Source organism: Clupea harengus, chromosome 8 (genome assembly GCF_900700415.2).
Source record: "Clupea harengus chromosome 8, Ch_v2.0.2, whole genome shotgun sequence".
NCBI classification, from domain to species: Eukaryota; Metazoa; Chordata; class Actinopteri; order Clupeiformes; family Clupeidae; genus Clupea; species Clupea harengus.
In genome coordinates this window covers 12,400,244-12,423,429 of record NC_045159.1, presented here as the reverse complement: position 1 = coordinate 12,423,429, position 23,186 = coordinate 12,400,244, and the positions used below count along the sequence as shown (strand labels likewise).

Sequence of the window (23,186 nt, the reverse complement as noted above, 5' to 3'; positions counted from 1 at the left end):
CACATTAGGTTACACCTCGCCATAAGTGCATTGGTTCCATGTTTGGAAACTGGATGATACACACACTTGCAAAGCACGCCTGCCTCTTACACTGTACCTAGGCCGACTGTTTCTATTGAATTGTTACATCATAAACAGGTGGGCACATTTGGTGTGCTTATTTGCAGATAAATAACAGGTTTATTGGCATTAATGATGCCTTTTAACTCATCCGTTTGTTTACTGCCTCTGCTTATATACTAGTGAATAGATGACGCTTAATTTACTAAGACAGGATGAGTAAAAATGGTCTAGACTGTGTTACATATGAGGTTTGAAGGCTCCTAAGAGATGCTTCATGTAGCATACAAAACTGATGTCACTTTGAAACGCACCCTCTGCTTCGCTAGTTCACACAAAATATCAACCAATGGGACGAGGGGAGGGAGTTCTGACCAATCGAAAGAGGAAACAGAGAAACCGACTGTGCCAGAGCTGCTGAGAAAGACAGCCGGCAGCACGTGAGGCCTTAATTAATTCACAGAATGACAACTTTTCACGAACGAGCATAGAAACTGCGTTCGGCTTCCCTGGATTTCATCAAAGTGAAAATCAAACGACAATACATGACTTGGAAACTATTTTAAAGTAAGATCGCAACTTTTATTTGCGTCTCATCCGTATTTACCAGCTGGCTCTGCCGTGGACCTTTCAGCTACCTGTCAGTCGATCAAGCGGTAAAATCAGAGAGGGAAGGGAGTGAGGATGGACCGAGCCCCTAGTCCCAGCCCGAGTGGCACCAGCCAGACTCCGCAGCCCTCCCAACACGAACCTATCAGCTTCGGTATTGATCAAATCCTCAGCGGGACTGACCAAGACAGCTCCCAGCAGAACACCTTACGAAACAATTTGGAGCTTGGCACCACAACAAATGGAGGAACCTATCACTTGGGCAGCCCGAGCGGGGCTGGCGCGGCACCCTACACGACATTGTCGGGCTCTTTTCATGGCATGTATGAAGAAGCTAGTTCGTACGGAGTCAACCTGACCCTTGCGCACGGTGGAGTGATAAGGGTCCCAGCGCACAGGCCGCTGACCGCGGCCGTACCACCACCCATGGCCAGTGCAGTGCCTGGGCTCGGAAGCATCAGTTTCCCTTGGATGGACAGCAGCCAGAGGTTTGCGAAGGAACGTTTCGCAGGTAAAATGTGGCTCAGATATGGAGCGGTTTAAAAATGTATTTCAAATGTCGATGTCCTATGGAGCTATCAGGAAGACCTATTAGAAATGTAGGCTTTATACCCAACAAGAACTTATTTTTGTGCATGAAAGCAAACTTTCTGTAAAGAGTGCAAAATAGGTAACAATAGGCCACGGGTCTTGTATTCAGGTACCAATTTAGATTAGTTTACAGTGGTAAAAAAAAGTCCAACTTGACAGGTTAAGGAAATGATGCAGAGGCAATGATACAGAGGCAACACACATCATTGTTTATATATTTGTATAGTATATATTGTGTTTTTTGGTTCTCATGTGTAGTACTTTTCTTATGTGTAGTACTTATTTGTGATTTTATGTTATGTGTAGTACTTATTGTGTTTTCTATGTTTTTATGTTTTATGTTTACTGTATGCACCTTCACACCAGAAAAAATTCCAAGTAGGTGTAAACCTACTTGGCAATAAATCCCATTCTGATTCTGATTCTGATTCTGATGACTAAATGACTCCCTGGGTGGCCCCAATGTTTAGGTCGACTATTTGTTGTTCATTGCCACGATGCCTAGATTTGTAGTTCTTTTTTAAACTTTGGTTATAGTTAATACTATTACTTATTATTTGTAGTGTTTAACTAGCTGAAGTTCGTTTAAAAATAACAATTTATAATTCAGATATTTCTAACGAGGGGAACAATATTGAAAAATATATATGGCATAGAAACATAGGCCTATAACATAAACATATTCACATATAAAACACAATTATATTAGTTGATAGAAAATTAGGAAAATAAATGTCGTCCTAATTTAAATCCCACAATGTCAACTGTTTCAGATTAGGTAAAATTATTTTATGAAGTCAGCTTATCGGTGGAAACAAAAAGTTGACGAATATTTTTGAGTAGCCTATATTAATTATTAGCCGTTATCCACTTTTCCAGATCATGAAATATTCAGTTTGATCCTATTTCATAAAAAAAAATTAAACACAAATAATCATAGAAGTACTTTTTATTTACAGCTGCTCATGTTTTTTTTTGTCAACGTGATAATTTTCCTCGTCATAGGCATCGACACTTGGAGGCCCTTTATATTTCACTGACGGGTGTTTCACTTTGACGACAACTAGGCTACGGAATCTACTCAGCGCTGTAAAATTACGGCGTTGGGAACCTGTACGTTCCATTCACAAGGCCTAAAATCACAGACTCGTGTTTGAAATGTGTGTGGAACATTGGGATCTTGATTTAAAGAGCCGTCTGTCTCCCGTAACTTGATCTCGTCCAATTACTTCGAGCCGCCTGTTACAGCTCCTGTTGATAGTAATAACGTGTAAAACTAGCTGTCACCGTGAAAGGAATTCATGGAGTGGAAACATATACCCATTTGCGATACAGCGTAGTCACATATAACGACAGGACCAGTAAGCAGACAACATATGTCCCAATTTATTATACGTGCCCAATCTTGAGACAACGTATTGTGGTCTTTGAACATATTTCAATCCATTAGACATCTCCAAGATACATTTCACCATTTCATCAGCAAGATATTTAATTCTCAGGAAAAGGAAAATCACCCCTTTATGAGACTTAAGCTGCTGAGAGATATCATTGTTGAGATTCAAATTAATAATTGCATAACATTTGCACAAACAAGTGAAGGGAACAGTCATGGTTAAAGTTACAGAAGTAATACCTCAGCATATTCACATAGGCCCTAATTCCATCACCTGTCAAGCCCAGGCTCTGAAGAAACCACAAATGAGACTTGAAGTGAATTTTGTGGCTTAAACTTTTGACCATGTCCGTCCATAAATGTTAATTGTGTTAGGACAATGAAATATGAGCAATATTTGTTTGGTGTTGCATTTAGAATTCAGCCCACTGATTGGCTAGAAAATACACTGGACAACTACAGAGGGAAAGCTTATCTGTTAAAATCGCTGATGTCACTTGCTGGCTTCCTTCTGTTCTTCACAGAGAGCTGTCACATTCATCACAAGCCCTTTTTATCCTCCAGCCAGTTGAAAACGCAATGGAGTTATAAAATGGCATTAATATTTCAAGAGGGTTATTAATGGTTGCCTATGGGGGGTTTCTGAGATCCCAGGACTTTTGAGTGAGGAGTTTGACTTATTCATTAAGTCAGGAATACACCCAATATTAGTCATTAGTTACAACTGGCCAACAAACTTCTTGTTGGGAATTCAGCTTTGAGGCTTTGGCTTAATAAAGCAATACTGTTGCCATATTGTCTCTAAACTGAGAGGTGGTTGGTGACAGAAACAGGGTGAAATGTATACCTCCCCTCCAAAAGAAAGCTCAGGAATATAATATCACCTTTCTCACTTAACAAAAACATGTATATGAAATGCCCATATGATGTTAAACACGATAAAATAGTGACATGTATTTTGAATTAAGATCAAAGTGGTAGAGCTAAAATGTCAGGGTTCACTGTTAAAAAATGTTGTTTGCAAAAACAATACAGAAAGAGAACACCTTATTTCACCATAATCTTCCTGTCAATTATCATGACTTAAAATATTTCAATTTGGTAAAATGGTAGAAATACAATATGTCTGTAAAAAGGTTCTGTTTACTTTTAGTTGCATGCATGCATTTTGTTTTCTTTTTGTTACTTAGTCTATGGACTGTCATTGAATATGAACAGTTACTGAAGTCTAAGGAATGATACTGAAATGATTTGTTTGACTCTCTCTCTCTCTCTCTCTCTCTCTTTCATACACACACACACACATTTTACACTACATTCAACATTTTACACAATAGCTGCCCTCACACCTTTCACAGTGGCGCGGCGTATAGGCCATCCATACCAGAACAGGACACCACCCAAGCGGAAGAAGCCCAGGACGTCCTTCTCCCGGGTGCAGATCTGTGAGCTGGAGAAGCGCTTTCACAGGCAGAAGTACCTGGCCAGTGCTGAACGGGCCACTCTCGCCAAGACCCTCAAGATGACCGATGCCCAGGTCAAGACCTGGTTCCAGAACAGAAGAACCAAATGGAGGTGAGATGTGTTTGAAAATGGAAGAGAATTAATTTTGACCAAGTGTGTGTGTGTGTGTGTGTGTGTGTGTGTGCGCGCTCTCGCACAGGTGCGTCAGTGTTTCTTGATGGATGAGTGGTGACTTTGAGAAAAAGAAAAATACTCCATAAGATAAGGCAGGCATTTATTTTAATGCAACTCTATTTGTTCTTTTGGTAGTGGTGCTGCTGGTGAGGTCTGTTTGTGGGGTTAACCAACATATTCAACAATAAACTGTAATGCAGTTGTGCAGATGTCACTCGCCAGCTGGCATTCCAGCAAAATACTAAATGGTTTGCTTTCATAATGAAGTGATGAATTGCCATCTCCGCAGTTGAAATTAATGAATGACAAAGCTTTAATTCACTTATTCAATATTTATTCATAATTATTTCATTCAACTTTAATGCTTAACTGATTTAAGTGACTTTTTTTGCAAGTAATGGTCACATAATTTGAAATACACACAACATAGCTTTTAGAGGACTGCCTATCCTTCAGCTGAAAAGAGTAGAAATGGCAACCAGGTATAACTAAATACAGTACATGTTGTGTGTGTGTCAAGGAAATAGCCGAGGGAAGAACACCACCATTATTATATAAAAAAAATATTTCTACCTTCAAACCATGGAGAAATAATGAGTGTACCCTGTTAAAATACACGAACACAACTAGATGAAATGGAAGTTAGGTGACTGTCCAATACCACCCAGTTTTATTAACTGGAGTTGGATTTAAAACAGTGTTTTCAACCAATGTTTATTAAAGACTACACAAACGAGAAGCATCAAGGCTGTGTTTGTACAAAAGTGAAATACAGTGGATTTTTGTTTGTAATTTAACCAAAAATTATTATTCAAATATCATTATGACAAAGTACTTCTATTAGCTTAATTTGTCAGGTCAAGTTAAGCCCTCATCCTCATTTACCTCCCTCATAACCCTACTTTGGACAAAGGACAATACAAATGGTACCAAAATGGTTCAACTCTTTTCAAATGGGCTTCATGCATATAGACCTACTGTAGGCCTATACCTTTGAAAAAATATAAAACATGGGAACCGTAAAAAAAAAAAAAAAAACCATCACCGACGTCTCATCTCCCTTGAAATATAAAGTCACGAAATAGTATTGGCCAGAACAAAGCAGGAATAAGAAGGGTAGGCAGAGATGAAGACAAGCTGCAAACATACGGCATACCATCCTCGCCCTCAGAACAGACCTCGGCGCACGATCTCAGCGGTGGCGAATAGATCAGAGAGTTTGTGTCATTCCGAGTGGACGGTTTGATGGCAGTGGAGATTAAACACTCCAACTAGCTGATAAAATATTAACGGTATGCTCGGCTAACCGATTGACACAATGCGAGCAAATGACACTGCGCTTTTAAATTAAAATGAAGAATGTCTCCCAGTGAGTTAGGTCGGTAGACATATAATGTTATTTAGGAGAGCATTAAACTACTGAGCGAGCCTGACATTCCAAGTGGTGTCTCGACGTGGTAGGCCCACGATAATATTATAGAACTAACTATAACGACAAGTGTGTCATTAAATAATGCCAAACGATTAGCACAAATTTGTCAGCAGCAGTTGACATCGCTCAAACCTAATAGGCCAATACAGAAGGGTGGAGTGCACTAGTTTACATTGGTCAGCACCATGCGTTTGATATCCTTTCCTTTCCCAGGCTTATAGGCCTACAATGCCTGGAAATCATTGGAAATAAAATAAAATAACATGTAATAATAACAGGTACAGTTGATTAGGAAATGTGTACATAATAGATAGACTTTAAAGGGATATAAAGACAAAATAGGCTATCCTCACTACCACACATTATATGCAAAACATTTTTTAGGTGGATTATGAGTTCATTTTCTAATTCTCACAATGGCAATGTTTTAAATTGTATAATTCTCAGCTCATTAGGTTAATTATAGATATGGGCCTCCCTTTTTTGAGGTTGTTACTCAAGTGTATTCAATGTTTCCGGTGCTCTTGCCAGTCATTGGACTGCATCTGTTGGACACTCTTTGATCTAGACTTGTGTAATGTTCTTCTTCAAAGTGAAGTCATCTACTTGATATTCACCTCGCCTTAGTCATTCAGTTTGACCACAATATTTCTTTCCTGACAAAACATCCTTCTCCTCTCCCCCTACTCTCTCTCTCTCTCTCTCGACTTTGCCAGACGACAGACGGCGGAGGAGCGTGAGGCGGAGCGACAGCAGGCCAATCGGCTGATGATGCAGCTCCAGCACGAGGCCTTCCAGAAGTCCCTGAGTGACTCGGTTCCGTCCGACCCGCTCTGCATCCACAACTCCTCCCTGTTCGCCCTGCAGAACCTGCAGCCCTGGGCCTCTGAGGACGGCAGCAAGCTCGGAACCGTCACCGGCCTGGTATGAGCTAAGGAACGCCAGTAATTCCCAGAACGGCTTTGCAGATAGGCCATTGGGGTTTTCCTGGTCGACAGATGGACCATTACGTCAAATGGCGCTTGTTGCTAAAGGACCAACAGTTACCAAGACAAACCTTTCCTTTTAACTTTTGATCAAAGAGATTGGTTTCCAAACAAACAACTAAATGGGGCACTTTGATGCAGTGGAACTGGAACCCAAATCAGGATCTGGAAAAGACTCTACACTCATAGTGTTCAGTGAAGTGAAATCATGGACATGTTCTCTCCCAGATCACACACACACACACACACACACACACAGGCCCAGCATGGAAGCTGCCAGGGAGACCTGTGGAGAGGCATAGCTCATGTTGCCATGTGCTGGCTCCCACCCTAAGAGTGGCATATTGACCGACTGACAGATCACAGACGCACTGATCTGCTCTTCGACTGTTCCATATGTGCTCTACCTCTAAAGCTCTGCCACAGTCTAAACAGAGGCCAGTACTGAGACATGTAATGAGAGGGGGGAATTAAACAGGAAGAATGGTTATTTGTAAAGGAAGGCATATTTGTTTGTAATGTATGGTGTTTATCTTACTGTGTTCTTTGTCACCACATTTTAAAATGGAAAAAGAAACAGCAAAGAAACATTCTTCTCTCCTCTTAAATGTCTGTTATGAAAACAAGCAAGATCAAATGAAATTACACATAATACACAAATGTGCATACATACACACACACACACACACATACATATGCACACACACACACACACACATCCATATCTGCACAATTGCACTCATATTTGTTTTGCATCTCATGCACATGTGTGCATGTTGCAAACCTTAACCATAGAAAACACATACATCAACACCTATTAATGATTAAAGAGATAATGCACAGTATACTATGAGCTGTGAACTAAATTATATGACGGTACTGTGATGAAACACATCAATGCTGGTGTTAGTATTGACAAAATGACCATTTTTATAAAAATCGGCATTTTATGGGTTGAAAATGGCTCAACACGCCATCTACTGTTTAAAATCATCCTGAACCTTGCAAGGCCAATGATGCAGAGTTAACATCTCTCTGTCATGAAATGATTAACCTAATTCTCCCAGTCTCCACGTGTGAATGTGAGTCTCATTCAAGCACTTCCTCCCCAGCCCCTTGCCCACTTTAAAGCATTTTTCCAAATTAGGCAGTGGGTGGAGAGGCTCAGAACTGGGGGTGAAGTTACACTTTAATCAATACTTTAAAAAACTCAAGGGCTTTTAACTGTTACAAATATATCTGGGTTAGAGGATGTCATGGATGCACACACAAAGCAACAAGATTAAAAGAAGGATCGGAGAGAAAATGGCTACTGGTAGTGATGCTGGTGAAATGAAATGTCTGATATGTGAGGATTTCACATTTATCAACATTACACTAGTGTCTAGGATTACTAATTCAGGCAGTGCAGAAGAAATGAACACATGCAGAATGGTCCGTGGGTTTCACATGTAAACAGTAATAATCATTAGAAATGATCACTTGTGAAAACCCTCCAGGTCTTCCATAGACTCATTTAAATTAATTAAAACGAGTATTATTGCATCCAAATCCATGTATCATAGTTTGTATTTGATAAATATGTAAATACTGTAATGAAAAAATAATAAAATGTTCTCACGTTTTCTCTAAGAAATTGTAACTTCTGGAGTGTTTGCCTCTTAAAACGTTGCCTTTCGCTGTAAAAAAAAATATGTTGAGTTTTTTTTGTGCTCTCTCCATATGCTTATTTTTTCCAATATATTCGACTTTTACCTACCGCTCTACCTCTTTTGGAGATGCTCATTCTCTCCAGGGCCTTTTCTCTTGGTAAAACAAACAAAGGCTTCCGCCATGGATCATACTCAGAAAACAACAAACCCACACAGGCCCTCAACTCATGCAGATGATTATGCCTGCCGCAGCACGGAAGCACTTAGGTCTTCACGCAGACAGAGATCAGGGGAGTCCTCTGGGATCGCAAAAATTGCCTTTATGCTATCCGTTAGCCACCCCGCCCCCCAATCCCAGCTGAGTGCTGACTCCCAGGAATTGACCCGTCTCAAATGGGCGCACGGAGGGACAGGCGAGCCCGCAGCGTCCATTATCAAGTGATTTAACCTGCTTCTGCTCTGCGCGGAGCTTTTACGGCACTTGCCAGGTGAACCCCCCACCGCCCCACACATTCCCACGCATAGTCTTTTCGTGTTGTTATTGATTGCAACTGCAGTCTCACACCGTTTAGTTCACCAAATAGTCTCGTAGATGCAAAGAGGCAGAGGAAAGGTCCTTCCTTTGCAGTCTGGAGGGAGGCATTTGAGGGAGCGGTCATTAATAAGCACTCCCATTCCTGCTAATTGATACAGCCAGGAAGTCCCATGACCTCTTGGACCTCGACTGAGTGGGGACTGAGCAGAGGGTGACGTCATCTGCTAAGTCGGCTCTACAGAGGCACTGAGGAGACTGGATACGCCAAAAAGTGAGATTCCAGCGCCATCTTCTGTATGACCAGCGAAGTTCTGTCTTGTGCTGTACTCTGCATAAAGTCCATGTGGAGAAGGTAACATATTTTAGAAGGCGTACGTCTCTGTTGGCATATGGAAGTGGACGTTTGGTAATATAAAAATAACTGTGGCTGGTGCATATTTGATGGCAATGTAATGTTACCTCATCATTTACACTGCATTTTGTCAACCTGCAAAGTCTATGTCATTCCTCTGACATCACAATGATTAATGTACTTTTGCGGCAGATCTATAAACATTATTGCATTTAGAAAGCTCTCTACAAAAGGTGTTGTGGATTCTGGATAATGTGTTTAAACTGTCAGTGTTAATCTATCCCTGAATGTTCAGAATAATATAAACAACTAAGCTCCAGAACATGAGGGGAAACACTGCCAGAGTCCCGGCAATTAAATAATGTGCACATATTTCATGATTTCCTGCATAGAATACGAATAGAAAAGCCTTTATTGTCATTGTATTCGAAATTGGGAGTGCTGCTCCTGTTGGTTGGACGAGGGACAACATATAACACAACAACAACATATAACACAACAATATTACGACTATCTAAAAACAGTACGAATAGCTTAAAAATATATATATTTTAAGAGTTCAACAAAGTGCGGTGTTATAGATTAAAGTACTTCCCTGAGGAACAATAAATACAGCAACAGTACTTCCCTGAGATGCTTTACAATAAATACAGAAACAGTTTTGTTTATACACATGTGTAAGGTGACTGAGATGGCATATGTGACTTGCAGTCAATGAAGTGATTAGTGTATTAATATTGCACGATGAAATTCTATGTTTAGTGCATATTTGTATTTAGTGTTCTGATGGCCGTCGGGAAAAAACTGTTCTTTAGACTCGTGGTCCTTGCTCTAAAGGACCTGTACCGTCTGCCTGAGGGCAGGAGAGTAAACAGGTGGTGGCCTGGGTGAGAGGAGACTTTCAAGATGTTATTGGCCCTGCTAAGGTAGCGGGAGCGGGCAATGGATTCCAAGGAGGGCAGTGAGCAGCCAGTGATTTGGGCTGTGTTGATGAGGGCTCTCTTGTCTGCTGCAGTGCAACCGGAATACCACGCCGAGATGCAGTAGGTCAGTACACTTTCGATAGTGGTGCGGTAGAAGGTCACCATAAGATTTCACTCCAAGTTGTTTTTCCAGAGTACTCTCAGGAAGAGTAGTCGCTGCTGTGCCTTTTTGACTATCTCTGAGGTGTTGGCAGACAACGAGAGGTCATCGGTTAAGTGGGCTCCTAGGAACTTGAAAGTGTGGACCTTCTCCACACAGTTCCCTTTGCTGTGGAGTGGGGCCGGATCTGCACTTTGCCTTCTGTAGGCCAGGATTAATTCTTTAGTTTTTGTGGTGTTCAGTGACAGATTGTTGTCTGAGCACCACACTGTCAGTTTCTGTACTTCATCTCTGTACGCTGATTCGTCGTCTCCTGATATGAGTCCGATCACGGTTGATGGAGATAATTTCCAACCACTGTTAATTACTTAAGAATATATGAATCAAGTGCCTTGTATTAATATATTCCTTGTATGAATCATGTGCTTATGAAAGCAGGAACATGGCTTTTCTGTGTGAGTGGGTAACTTAGATTATTAGGTGCCACTTAGTCTGCATATGTACAAGAGCATGTTTAGACCAGAGGTGATAAGAAGGGTCGAACTGTGCTTCTTCCGACCTTGCCTCGGACTTCAGAAATCCACCACGTGGTTTTCCCTGTTGAACGCTCAACTTCAGTCTATATAAACCTTGTGCGATGTGTTTAATATTGCTTCACTTTCAGCCTTGAGTCCTGAAGTAACTAGGGTGAATTTTCACCTATCAACGGTGGTGTCATCAGCAAATGTAATGATGGTGTTGGTGGGATGGGTCGGAGTACAGTCATGAGTGTACAAGGAGTACAGTAGTGGGCTCAGCACACAGCCTTGTGGAGAGCCAGTGCTTAGCGTGATGGTGGATGAGAGGTGGGGGCCGAGTTTTACAGTTTGTGGGCGGTTTGTGGAAGTCCTTTATCCAGGTGCAGATGGAGGAGAGGCCTAGTGCAGTTAATTTGCTGACTAGTATGTCCTATTTGCATCATATGATTTGAGCGCTTTCTTTCTTCTCATTTATTGTTCTTAATGACAGTTTTCAAACTATTTTAGAGAAAAAAAGAGGTCTTTTGGCTCAGCTTACTTCATGGTATAGATGTCTTCCGTGCTTTGAGATAAGAGCTTTACCACTCCTTTACTTTTACATCACAGCCACAGCCAAGGAAGCAGAGTCCATTAGGTTCTACTGATTCCATATCTGAATAGATTAAAAGGTACTCTCATGACGTGACTATTAGCAAACAACATTCTAAATGTTCCAGGTCTTTTTTGAATCAATGTAATGGACACAATTCTCAAAGATCTGTATTCTTATACTCAGCACACTCAGCCATTTCACATCAAATTACATCATATCACTTTACATCACATCAGTGCACATATCCCTTTTATTTAATAGACTCCAAAACTTCATAACAGAGGAACAATAGATTCCTCCAGTGACTGTAGTGAAATACATTTAGACTCTCACTGCTTGTAGCTACAAGGAGATAATCTCACCCACTGTCTTATCCAACTCCATTAACTGTTATTAGTCACATATCACAATGGAAACCCCGTTGCTTTCTCTGTGTGCCAAGTCACCATGTGCATGCAAATGTACTAAATCGTTATTAAGATATCAGCAATTTTAGATTTTGATGCAGTCATATACAGGTGAAGGTAATAAAGACAGGTAGCTGATTTCTGTTTTCTCTTGAAAGGTTTATTCTTCGATATCAATCATAGCTCTGTACAGCACGTCACCAGAGAAGCTGTTACACAGCCTTTGTTTATCTGCTTTAAAGTCACTACATCACACGCTGTCTGTACAGAGAAATATTTCATGTGTTTTACAATGTCAGATTGCAAAATACAGAATGTTCACTGAGTATCGTCCAGCACAACAAAAGGACATCTCCATGTATTGTGTTAGATCTGTAAATTAAATCTTTATTCTTAATCTGTCCAAACGGAATAATACAGAAAAACCTGTATGTACACAGTGATACACACACACTGATACACAATTCTGACACCTGCGATGAATATGAGTGTAAAGAGTGCAAGTCAGGAATTGCTTTTAGTTACAGTGATCTGTTTGGGTCACTAAAATGTGTCTCTGTTCTGTTTCCCCTTACCACAGATGGACATAGTGGAAAGGTGGCATGTTTACACATATGGAGAGGGGTGGTCAAATAAGATGGTTAAGATCACTTTTCTACAATGTGTGTATTATGCCTCTCATCTCACAGTTTCATAACATTAAATTCTCTCTCTCTCTCTCTCTCTCTCTCTCTCTCTCTCAAAAAGTCTGTAGCTCTCTTGCCCCTCTGCTAGAAACCTGTATATCAGATTTTCAGGGGGTACTTTTCAGACCAATTATTTCCCTTTCTTTCTTCATGCACTGTGCTAGCAATCCATTTAGAAAATGAATGCTTCAAAGAGTCTAATCTGTCAGATCTGTCTAAAGATATGAGTCACTTAGCTTCAGATGAGGCATAGGACAATGACAAATGGACAGACAGAAAAACCGGCAGACAGAAAAACCGGCAGACAGTCAAACAGCAGGACACAACAACACACAACAACAATAATACCATGACACTTAATACATGCCCTGAACATAGAATACACAATTTGGACAACCAACAAACTAAATACACTGTCAGGATGAGACCAAATGGAATATGCACACAGTATATTACATACATAAATAAAATATTAAATAAATATTTCACATAATTTAAAGGTCGTTAGACCAAAGTCACCATCAGACAACTCAAAGGACGCTTTTTCACTTAAAAACATGCGGTTTCGGGAGTGAGCCAAAGGCCAATATATTTTCCACTGCAGTTCGGTTTTTTCACCAGCAGGGAGAGCTTATGAGTTGCCGTTGCAGTATCTGTCCAAGAGGAGGCAACAGTTTCCACAAAGACATGAGTCAATCAAGCTGAACTATTATCCAAACAATTCTGGAGCTCTCTCTAAGCTCAACCAAGTGGAAGGAATTCCAGGCCATTCTGGAGAAATATGACTCAGTAAATATGAGACAGAGGGGTCATAAGAGTTCTACAAGGACCATGTATCCTCCATAAAATAACCTAAAGAATTGCAAATGTATTCATTTCATCTGGAAGAGGCTAGACATGTAAATTAATTTATATGATGAATTGACAGAAAATAGCAACCCCCCATTTCTCTCTTTCTCTTTCTCTCTCTCTCTCTCTCTCTCTCTCTCTCTCTCTCTCTCTCTCTCACACACACACACAGAAACGCAGAAAAATATATTCTCTGTGGGCACTTCTTTGCTTCTGTCAGTTCGATGTCCAGTTGCTTTCCATCTTTGTCCCCTCCGCCTGCCTCTAGATTACATTCTCAAAGAGCTGCATCGACCTCATCATGGTTTCATCCTGAGGAAAAATTAAACATCAGACAAAGCAGTTCACTTCAGTTCCACAAGGTGTCAGAGTTGTATATAACTAAATAAGACATCCGGATGGGGAAGGGTATTGTGGGATATCTGTTTGCAAATGTATGAAAGTGCAGTCCTCTCTCTCTCTCTCTCTGCCTTCTGGGAAAACACCACCAGACAAAGATTTACTCACCTCTTGACATGCGAGGACAAACTCCTCTAGAGTTACAACCCCGTCTTTATTTTTGTCCATTTTCTGTTGATACAGACACATGGATGCTTAAATACTGTGTGTTGGGCTTTCGTCCACAACATATTTACAACATACTTTTATGAAATAAAATAAAATAAATGTACTGACCTGAAAGAAAGCATCCACGTGTTGTTTGGGATCATCACCTTTCATTGCAGGGTAAGTATACTTCCCCATCATATCATAAATTGCTCTCACAATCTCTGTCATCTCCTGTGGAACAAAAAATACAGTCTTTTTTAAAGCAGCCTCATCACATACACAAACAGAGAGAGAGAGAGAGACGCGTACACGTACACACACGCACACAGACACACAGACACAGACACACACACACACACACACACACACACACACACACACACACACACAGACACACACACACAGAGAGAGAGAGAGAAACTGGCAAAATAATGCACATCAGGACAACATATTTTACCTCTCTGCTAATGTAACCGTCCTTATTGATGTCATATAAATTAAATGTCCATTCAAGTTTCTCCCTTGTCGATCCACGCAGCAGGAGGGACAGTCCCATCACAAAATCCTAACAGATGGGGAAAGATGGAGGACATGACACAGATGGGGAAAGATGGAGGAAATTACAGTAAATGCTCTATAGAAGGCAAGAGTTATGAAGTCAATGCTGTTGGGCAAATGGTGGTGTACCTCAAACTTTATGGATCCATTCTTTGTTGTGTCGAATGCATTAAAAAGGTAATGGGCGTATGTGCTGGCGTCTGTTACAAGAGAGAAATCACACAAGAATGAGGTAAATCATTGATAAAACGAGACATACAGCACAAAGTGCATGAAAAAATGTCAGTTAAAGTTGTACACTTTGTCCCTGCTCTTGAACATTTATTTACTTGTCACTGAAATATGATCCTCAAGATGCCACCATACACCATAGGGTTGGCTTACAAGGTAACACAGACAAATGATAAATGTGCTTCTAGCGAATGTCCTTCTAGCACATTCGGTCTGGATGTACAAGACCTGCTATGACTCAAAGTTAAACTAAGGGAAGGCCATTCTGGGTAGCACTTTTGTGAATCAGATACAACCATAGTGCATTATGAATGAATGAATGAATGAATTAATTGTTCAATGTATTTATTATTTCAATACATCACATCATAAGAATATGTTTATATTTAAAAGAAAAACAATGGTATGGCTGGATGGACATAACTAATGCATTATCATTTATATATGACTTGTTCACAAAAACATGATGGAATCATAAGGAAGTTATGAACTGCAGACATGTGTAATATAATGTATTATGTTACTTTGTGTTGTAAAGCTTTACATTCCAGTGTTTCATGTTCCACATTTCCTGTGTTATATTACAAACATTATAGAGACTTCAAATACACGCACAATGAATGCCTTATAACCCCTTTGTGAGCTTTTTTATAATGCCACTTGTGTGTCCCCCCGTGCTCAGGCAGGTTGAGTATAGACTTAATACACATGTGTACCTCCATGTGGAAAGAACTGTGCATAGATGTGTTTAAACGTCTCCTCGTTCACAACTCCACTGGGACACTCCTGATGGGAAGAAGAGTCAAAGATCATTAATCTCACCGCTCTCTCAACTCTTATCTCTCCATGAGGGAGAACATCTGTCTGTTTTTTTGTGCATGTGATATTCAATTAACTGCAACTGTCCATATGTGTCTCTCATACTAATTCGATTTACAAAGACGTTGGCTTCAAAGACCTCAAGAAACCTCAAGAATCCATATTTACATACACGTAAATAGTCATTGTTGGTTAGTTATGAGTGTAAAATATGTCAAAGTAAAAAAAATGAGCGCTATTACATAATAATGCATTTTGCTGTTCCATTTGATGTTCACAAGTACAGACTAAGAGGGAAAGAAACAATGTTCTTTCGCTTGTCAATAAAGCCTCGGTACCACTTAAAATATCATCTCAATCGTTGCTATGATGCACCAACTATTTAGTTTGGACTTTGCTCCCAAACACCAGCTAGCAGCTGGTGTATTGTATCACAACCCAATTTGTGTGTGTGTGTGTGTGTGCGTGTGTGTAGAGAGCAGCCCTTATTGGCAAACACCAGTGTTTTTTGGCATTTGTGTGGTTTTGACGTGAAGTGTGTAATGCAGCATGTAGTAATTGTTCTCATTATGGAATATGACAGGCAGGGTTGATCTCTGCTGCAGGGGCTGGTGTAGTCAGATTAGCAGCATAGGAGGTGAAATGGCCAAGGCTAAATGGGTAACTGCTTTTCACAGACAAAGATGAGCTGAGCCAAATATAGAACATGGGGGGCTCGCTTCAAAGTGGCTATGGAAGTGGGGAAAGCGCTGTGCCGGTAAAGGGGAGGGGGGGGGGGGCAGCTAACTGGTGAAATTGGATGGAAAGCACAGTAGCAGAGAGCCTTGGAGTAGGCAGCTAGAGGAGTTAGCTAACAAACAGGCTGGCCTGCAGGGAGCGCTCACGTTTTTGAAGCCTCGGTAGAGGACCTGCAGCTCCCGTTTGGTAAAGTTGGTCTGGGACTCCAGCTGCTCCAGCCCCTCTGGCCGGTGGCACGGCGTGGTCATCTCCAGGTCATCGTCAATCTTGTCTGTGGACAGAACCCAGGGTTAGCCCTCAGGACACAACATTATACTTTTTTTTTCTCTCTCACGAAACAGATACAGCATCTCATCACACGGCGGTAATTGTCCATGAAAATCAGATTCTCATTCTCATCAATTTCTCATCCGTTTTATCAGCACAGAAATCTAGTAGTGAGTCCCAGAGTGGGAACCTCTATTTACTTCCTAGAAAATGCATTTTATTTCCAGGCACTGGAAAATGTCTAATGGAAATACATAATGTGAAAGAAATTAAAAGAATACTGTACATAATACGACACATATGACACAGAATGTAATGAAACAGTGAAGATGTAATCTTATGCATGTCTTTTCTCACACAAACACTTAATGAGTCCTTTATCAGATGACAGTTCTAGCTTTCTAAGAAAGGAATAAAGTGATTGCTAGATCCTTGGGGTGCTGCATGGAGAACTGACAGCAAGAATTCAACATCCCCTGTGTTGTTCGTGTGTGCCTGTTGACAGTAAATAATGACTTGAAGAGAAAACAGGCACTGTTCACCTCAGATCACTATGACATTAACTCACAGTAGCTCACCAGTCTGGCAGCTCCTTGGCCATGGAAAGATTTAATCAGGACAGCTGCCCAAAAGGACAGCAGTTACCCGATCATATAAACCGCAATTATGCAAGAAAATATTCAAATCAAGTGATCTATGGGGAAATATAATGAGAGAAGACAGGAGAGGGCAATCAGACTGTGAACGTGATGACTGTGACCTTTAAACCTTGCCAAATTGCCAAAGAGCTTTCTGGTTCTTTCTGGTTCTCTCTCTCTCTCTCTCTCTCAGACACACACACACACACACACACACACACACACACACACAGACACACACAGACACACACACACGCAGAGGTCTTGCAGCTGTCAGCCCTGCAGAAAAGATGAGGCATGAGTTGGACAGATACCTACGTAGGAATAAAAGATAAGCGAATTTGGCCGAGCAGATGAAAAGATGTAAAAGTGAAGCCCAGGGGGAGGCCATCATCCTTCACCACAGACAGATAGACTCCACGCCACTGAGCTCACTCCCATACGCCCTGCAACCAGCCTCAGCCTATTTCAGTCACACCACACCTGATGACCAGGGATGAGGCTTTTTTCTGGCCAATAACTCTGAGCCACGTCCAACATTCTCGCCTGGACGGCTGGCCATCATCCGCTGGGTTCCTGCCAAGGCACCTGAACTAGTGATTTATAGAATCTGTCAACACAGCTGTTTCAGCACAGCCCTATTCTCCACAGGCCTTTCTCACCACCCAGCGAGGATCAGATGGACCATATGTAATTTTCTTTTGCCACCAGGGGATTGGACTTTTGTCCCTTCTTTGTGTCACTCTCACAAAGTACTTCATTCCTGTCCATCCCAAAGTTTAGCACATTTTGCTTCTCATTAATCTACACACAATACTTTACAATGACGAAGCAAAACGTTTTTAAAATTTAAGACTGAAATATCCCATTTACGCAAGTATTAAGACCCTCCACTTAGTTCTTGGTTAAAAGCACATTTGGCAGCAATGACAGCCTCAAGTCTTCTTGGGAACAATCCTCCTTGGCACCTTTCTTTTGGATGTTTCTCTCATTGTTCTCGGCAGAACCATTGAAGCTTAACCAGGTTGGGTTAACCAGAGATGCTCTATTGGGTTCAGGTCAGGACTTTTACCGAGTTTTCTCAAAGCCACTCCTGTGTTTTCTTGGTGGTATGCCTCAGGTTGTTGTCTTGTTAAAATGTAAACATTTGCCCCAGCCAGAGATCCTGAGCACTCTGGACAGGGGTTTCACTCAGAATGTCTCTATATTTTCCCCTTCCAACTTTCCCTCTATCCTGTCTCCCAGTCCCTTTTGCGGAAAAACATCCCCACAGCATGATGCTGCCACCACCGTGTTTGACTATAGGAATGGTATTAATGGGGTGTTGCTTAGGTCCTAGTGTCCTCCACACACACCATTGGGAATTGTGGACAAATAGTTTAATCTTTGTTACATCAGGGGTACGTTCGTCGTAGGATTGAAGCTAAGTTAATCAATTGGCCTTTTAGCCCGTTAAGATTAGCGAGCTGATTGAGAACAGCAAATATCGGTTCGTTAACGGCTGATCCGCATCCAAATCATGTGGTTAATTTCAACCAGGCTAAACTTACCGGGGCATTTGCGCGTGCACGTCCTACTTCAAAAGGCAGGAAAGGTCGATCACCAAAACAATGATTTTCTAGCGGTATAATGGTTCTAAACTCAAAGAAAAGGGCTCTTTTTTTCTCCGCTGGCCAGCAGGAGATGAACATGAACGCTTATGAAGGATACAAGACCATAATCATGGCAAAATTCAACACCGCCACCGCTGTGAGAGCAAGATGTGTTGGGATGTTTATAGGGTGATATCTATGTATGAATACCTGACGGCAAGTGTCAACTAGTACAGAGGTTCACTCTACCGGTTCGAAACTACAAGGTTGCTAGTTCAAATCCCCTAACCTCCTTCCTCGATATAATTCTACATTTTCTTGTAAGTCGCTTTGAATAAAAGCGTCTGTTAAATGACTAAATGTATTAATAACAAATACAATAAATTGAAGCAGTGAAAATAAATTGTCTGTATTTCTCTTTATTCTTATCATGAGTCCACCTTAATCATTTTCTACAATAATGATATGCTATGGTGTACTAATAACGCTCATATAATTATGAGTGCTTTGTTCTCCGCATCACCGATACTACAAAAATGTACCACTCGCAAAAAAGCGCAAGACAGTCAATGTTCGACTTTGGTGTTTGCAATAAATGACTCGAGAAGGTCTTGTAAATGAATGATTCTTTGTCGGCTGAATCGGTAGCGCTCATACAAGAATAATTGATCTTGGCGAACGCTCTCCCTCCGCTAATCTTATTAACTATCTAATATCAGTCCTTGGTCAATGGGATCCCTCCTTTTTCCGGGGGTGTGGCAAGCTTATCCAGCTACACTTAAGTTAGCCTGCCCTGGAGCAGGTTAGTGCTAATCGATATGTAACTATGGTGATTTATCAAAAGTTGCTTCCACGAACCAAAAAGAGGGGCGTTTTTTATCTTAGCCTGAAAATTAGCTCGCTAAACCGCTTAGCGAGCTACGACGAATACCCCCCTGACCAGAGAAGTTTGCTTCTCTTGGTCTGAGTCATTCGGGTGCTTTTTGGCAAACCCCCAGTGTGCTGTCATGTGCCTTTTAGTGAGGAATAGTTTCCGTCTGGCTGCTCTACCATAAAGGCCTGAATGGTGGAGTGCTGCCCTGATGAGTCACAGTCTGCACTTTTTCCTGTGTTTCTTGTGGACTCCAATTTTGTGGTATTGTTGTGTGCGGCGTACTTCCTTGGTTACTTCCTACTGTTTATTGTGTCTCTGTTCACACCCTTTGTGTCACTTCCTGATTGGTTCCGCCTGTCTCTTGTTTTCTCGTTTAGTCCTGTATATTTAAACCCCCTGGTTTTTTTTAGTTCTTGGACTATCAATGTTGTGTTTCCACACTGGTTTTGCTGTGTATCATGTTCTTGTCTGAAACCCACATTGTAAAAACATGTTTGGAGTGTTGTGCATTCGGGTCCTACGATTATCGTGACATGATGGTTGTTTTTCTGTAAGGGTCGCCTATCTCCACAAAATATCTCTTGGTTACCTGTCTGACCGAGGCCCTTTATCCCTGATTGCTCAATTTGGCTGGGTGACCAGATCTCGAAAGGTGGTTCCAAATTTCTTCCAATTGAGAATGATTGAGGCCACCATGCTCTTGGGCACTTTCAATGCCGCAGACAATTCTCTTGACCTCATGGCCTGGTTTTCACTCTGACAAACACAATCAACTGTGAGACCTCATGTAGACAAGCACGTGCCTTTCCTAATTATGTCCAATTAATTAAATTAGGCACAGGTGGACTCCAATCAAGTAATAGAAGCATCTCAAGGACTACTGATAGAAGTAGGATGACCCAGAGCTCAATTGCAAGTGTCATAACTCTGGGTCTGAAAGCGTGTTTAATTGGGACGTTTGAGTCTTTCTATTTTTTTTTTCATAAATAAACAAAACACTCCAAAACCTTTGTCATTTTGGAGCATTGTGTGTAGATTGAATTGAATTTAATTTTAAGATGAGTCTGAAACCTAACAAGATGTGGAAAACTCAAAATGGTCTGAGAACTTTCCGGATGCTCTGAATAGAATAAAGAATTTAAATTGAAAAGAATAATGCAGTGTAAAGCAGTGACACAGCTACCGGGGAGAGATAAAATAGAAGAGCAGAAAAAAAGAGATGGATAAAGAGATTTCAAACTAAATCAGAAAAAGTCAAGAACAAGAACCGATCGACAGACCCTGAGAGGCACAGTGTAGAACCATAATCACACAAGAACCTCAAAAAAACAGGATTTACAAAAGATAGGGAACAGCTGGAGCATCAAGGGAGTTCTACAGAGAGGTAGACTACATCGCACGTTGCATGAGATATGTGTTATGGATGGGAATGGGATTGAACCAACATTGAATGATCAAATATTAGTCTATCCATTAGAGCCACAGGGAAAAAGACAACGCTGCTGTATTGTAGCCATACAAAACCAATAGCTGATACATATTAGTTGTTTGGACATCATGGAGGCAAGGGCATAAATTCAGGTTCAGCGGTTGATCTGGAAAAAGCAGCTAATTTGGTTTGCTGCAGTGTGCAGTGTACTGTGTGCTGGGGGCGAGGCAGTGATTCTGTCTGTCTGCTTTGGCAGTTTTAGCTCTGGGAGAGCCGGGCTCATCACCGATAGTGCCCATCATGCACACATGCACAGTGACCCCCGGCTCCTCTGCGCTAATCTGCAGCAGTTACCCATGAGAGGGCATCTGCCATTTGACTTTTAAGCACACAAACTCTTAGCATTTTATTTACAGCTAAGGACCCTAATACTTATTATTATTCTCTTCCTAATCTTATTCAGACATTTGTTTTGAATTTATTTCTTCCATGACGTTTGCCTACAGGAGGACGTCAGGGAAGAACGGTTTAATTTCTCACAGTGATAGAGAACCACTCTTTCTTAAAGCAAAGACATAGAAAGTATAGAAAAAATATAGAAAGGCAACAAGAACCTGTGGTGTTCCATTTTTGTTTTTTTTCACTAAAGAATAGTTGTTCCCAGTAGAACAGCGAGCGTCCATGAAATATGTGAATCATTGCACTTTATTATCACTTCACACTTATTAACACGTCGAAGAGAAAACTGACAGATGTGAAGTTAGAAAAAAGGAGGCGATGTGAAAGGTGGGTGTGAAGGATAAAGTGGAGACACTGCTACTGGAGAGAGATGAAAGAGAAGTGCAGAAAAAAAACCCGATGGATAAACAGATTTCAGACTAAATCAGAAAAAGTCGAGAACGAGAAAAGGGGAAGAGACTGATCGACAGGCCCCGAGAGGCACAGTGTAAAGCCATAATTACACAGGAACGTCAAGAAACAGGATTTACAAAAGATAGGGAACGGCTGGAGGGAAGCAGGGAGGAGGATTTCAGATTTAAGATTTGAGGCCATCAAATATTTAGAGCAACTCCGACCGCTGAGCAGAGAACCCAGGCTAACGGAGCACAGCGGGGGGGGGGGGGGGGGGGGGAGAAAGACGTTCATCATTTTAAGCTGAACCTGCGCTGAGTCTCCAGCAGTGAGCCATAAGAGGGCCAAATACAAACACAAGGGGGACGTGTGCCAGAAAGATCGACCTTCAATATATTTCACTGTGTGTTAGAATTACATATTTTTAGAGAAGAGATGAGAGAATGAGAAAATGAGAGAATATAGCATTAGGAAACTAGTTTGTTGGAAATGGAATGCTCATTAGTCGCCTACTATCTGAGAGAGAGAAAAACTCAACTCTGCACTGTGTCTTCAATGCAAACTGTGTGAGTAAATAAATCAGTGTGGAGCGGCAGGATGATTTCACCTGTATGTTCCCCTGACAGCTTTAGATGATTCATTCATTTATTCACCAAATGTAAACCCTGTGCCAAGTGCGTACAAACAAGCTGTCGTGTTGTATGATGATGTCTATATGGAATAAGTGTAATATATGGAATGTGTGAAATATCCGCTGTGTTAGATCAGCACCAAAGGAGTTCTACAGAGAGGTAGACTACATCGCACCTTGAATGAGGTCTGTGTTATGGATACCTCCGTGTCAGTGAGGAGAAAATCCTAGGTTTCAACAAAATCACATGAATCCTAATCCTTCAACAGCATTATAAAGGATATTTGTCACCTGGACTATTAATTAGCCTTGAAGTGTATTTTGGAAATGATTGGAAATTTCTGCAATGTTTTTGTTATATACTTATATGCAGTTACAAGATCAGTGTTAGTATAGGTTTAATTTTGGAATAACTTGTAACAACAGGCCTCAATATGAGAGACACATTGTACTCATTTTCTTAACCTCACTGCATTGTACTTATTACAAACAATAAACTTAAACTATTATCTCGGACCGTGAAATAATCTCATTATTGCTATAATTTTGAATTACTTTGTACCCTTTGCCTTTCATGAAGACTATATAGGCTACTCTTTATGAACAGTCCTCTGATTTGAGC

At 41.0% G+C, this 23,186-nt stretch overlaps 2 protein-coding genes across 4 annotated transcripts in view; one reads left to right on the top strand and one right to left on the bottom strand.

The window, feature by feature from the left end:
- Window positions 1-616: 616 nt before the first annotated feature.
- Window positions 617-6,676, top strand: tlx3b (T cell leukemia homeobox 3b). The gene is made up of 3 exons (XM_012829976.2): window positions 617-1,180; window positions 3,994-4,231; window positions 6,443-6,676. The coding sequence occupies exons 1-3, from the start codon at window positions 745-747 to the stop codon at window positions 6,654-6,656; spliced, it is 888 nt and encodes a 295-aa protein (XP_012685430.1). The 5' UTR covers window positions 617-744; the 3' UTR covers window positions 6,657-6,676.
- A 5,313-nt stretch (window positions 6,677-11,989) lies between these two features.
- The window catches only part of kcnip1b (Kv channel interacting protein 1 b), a 50,828-nt gene continuing 39,631 nt past the window's right edge, over window positions 11,990-23,186 (bottom strand). For all 3 annotated transcript variants that reach the window (XM_031571914.2, XM_031571915.2, XM_012829968.3), the window contains exons 2-8: window positions 16,428-16,552; window positions 15,441-15,510; window positions 14,623-14,693; window positions 14,393-14,500; window positions 14,062-14,166; window positions 13,894-13,956; window positions 11,990-13,698 (exon numbers count right to left, since the gene is read on the bottom strand). In XM_031571914.2, the coding sequence (XP_031427774.1) occupies window positions 13,651-13,698; window positions 13,894-13,956; window positions 14,062-14,166; window positions 14,393-14,500; window positions 14,623-14,693; window positions 15,441-15,510; window positions 16,428-16,552 (590 nt within the window). In that variant the 3' untranslated portion in view covers window positions 11,990-13,650. The remainder of the gene's footprint in view (window positions 13,699-13,893; window positions 13,957-14,061; window positions 14,167-14,392; window positions 14,501-14,622; window positions 14,694-15,440; window positions 15,511-16,427; window positions 16,553-23,186) is intronic.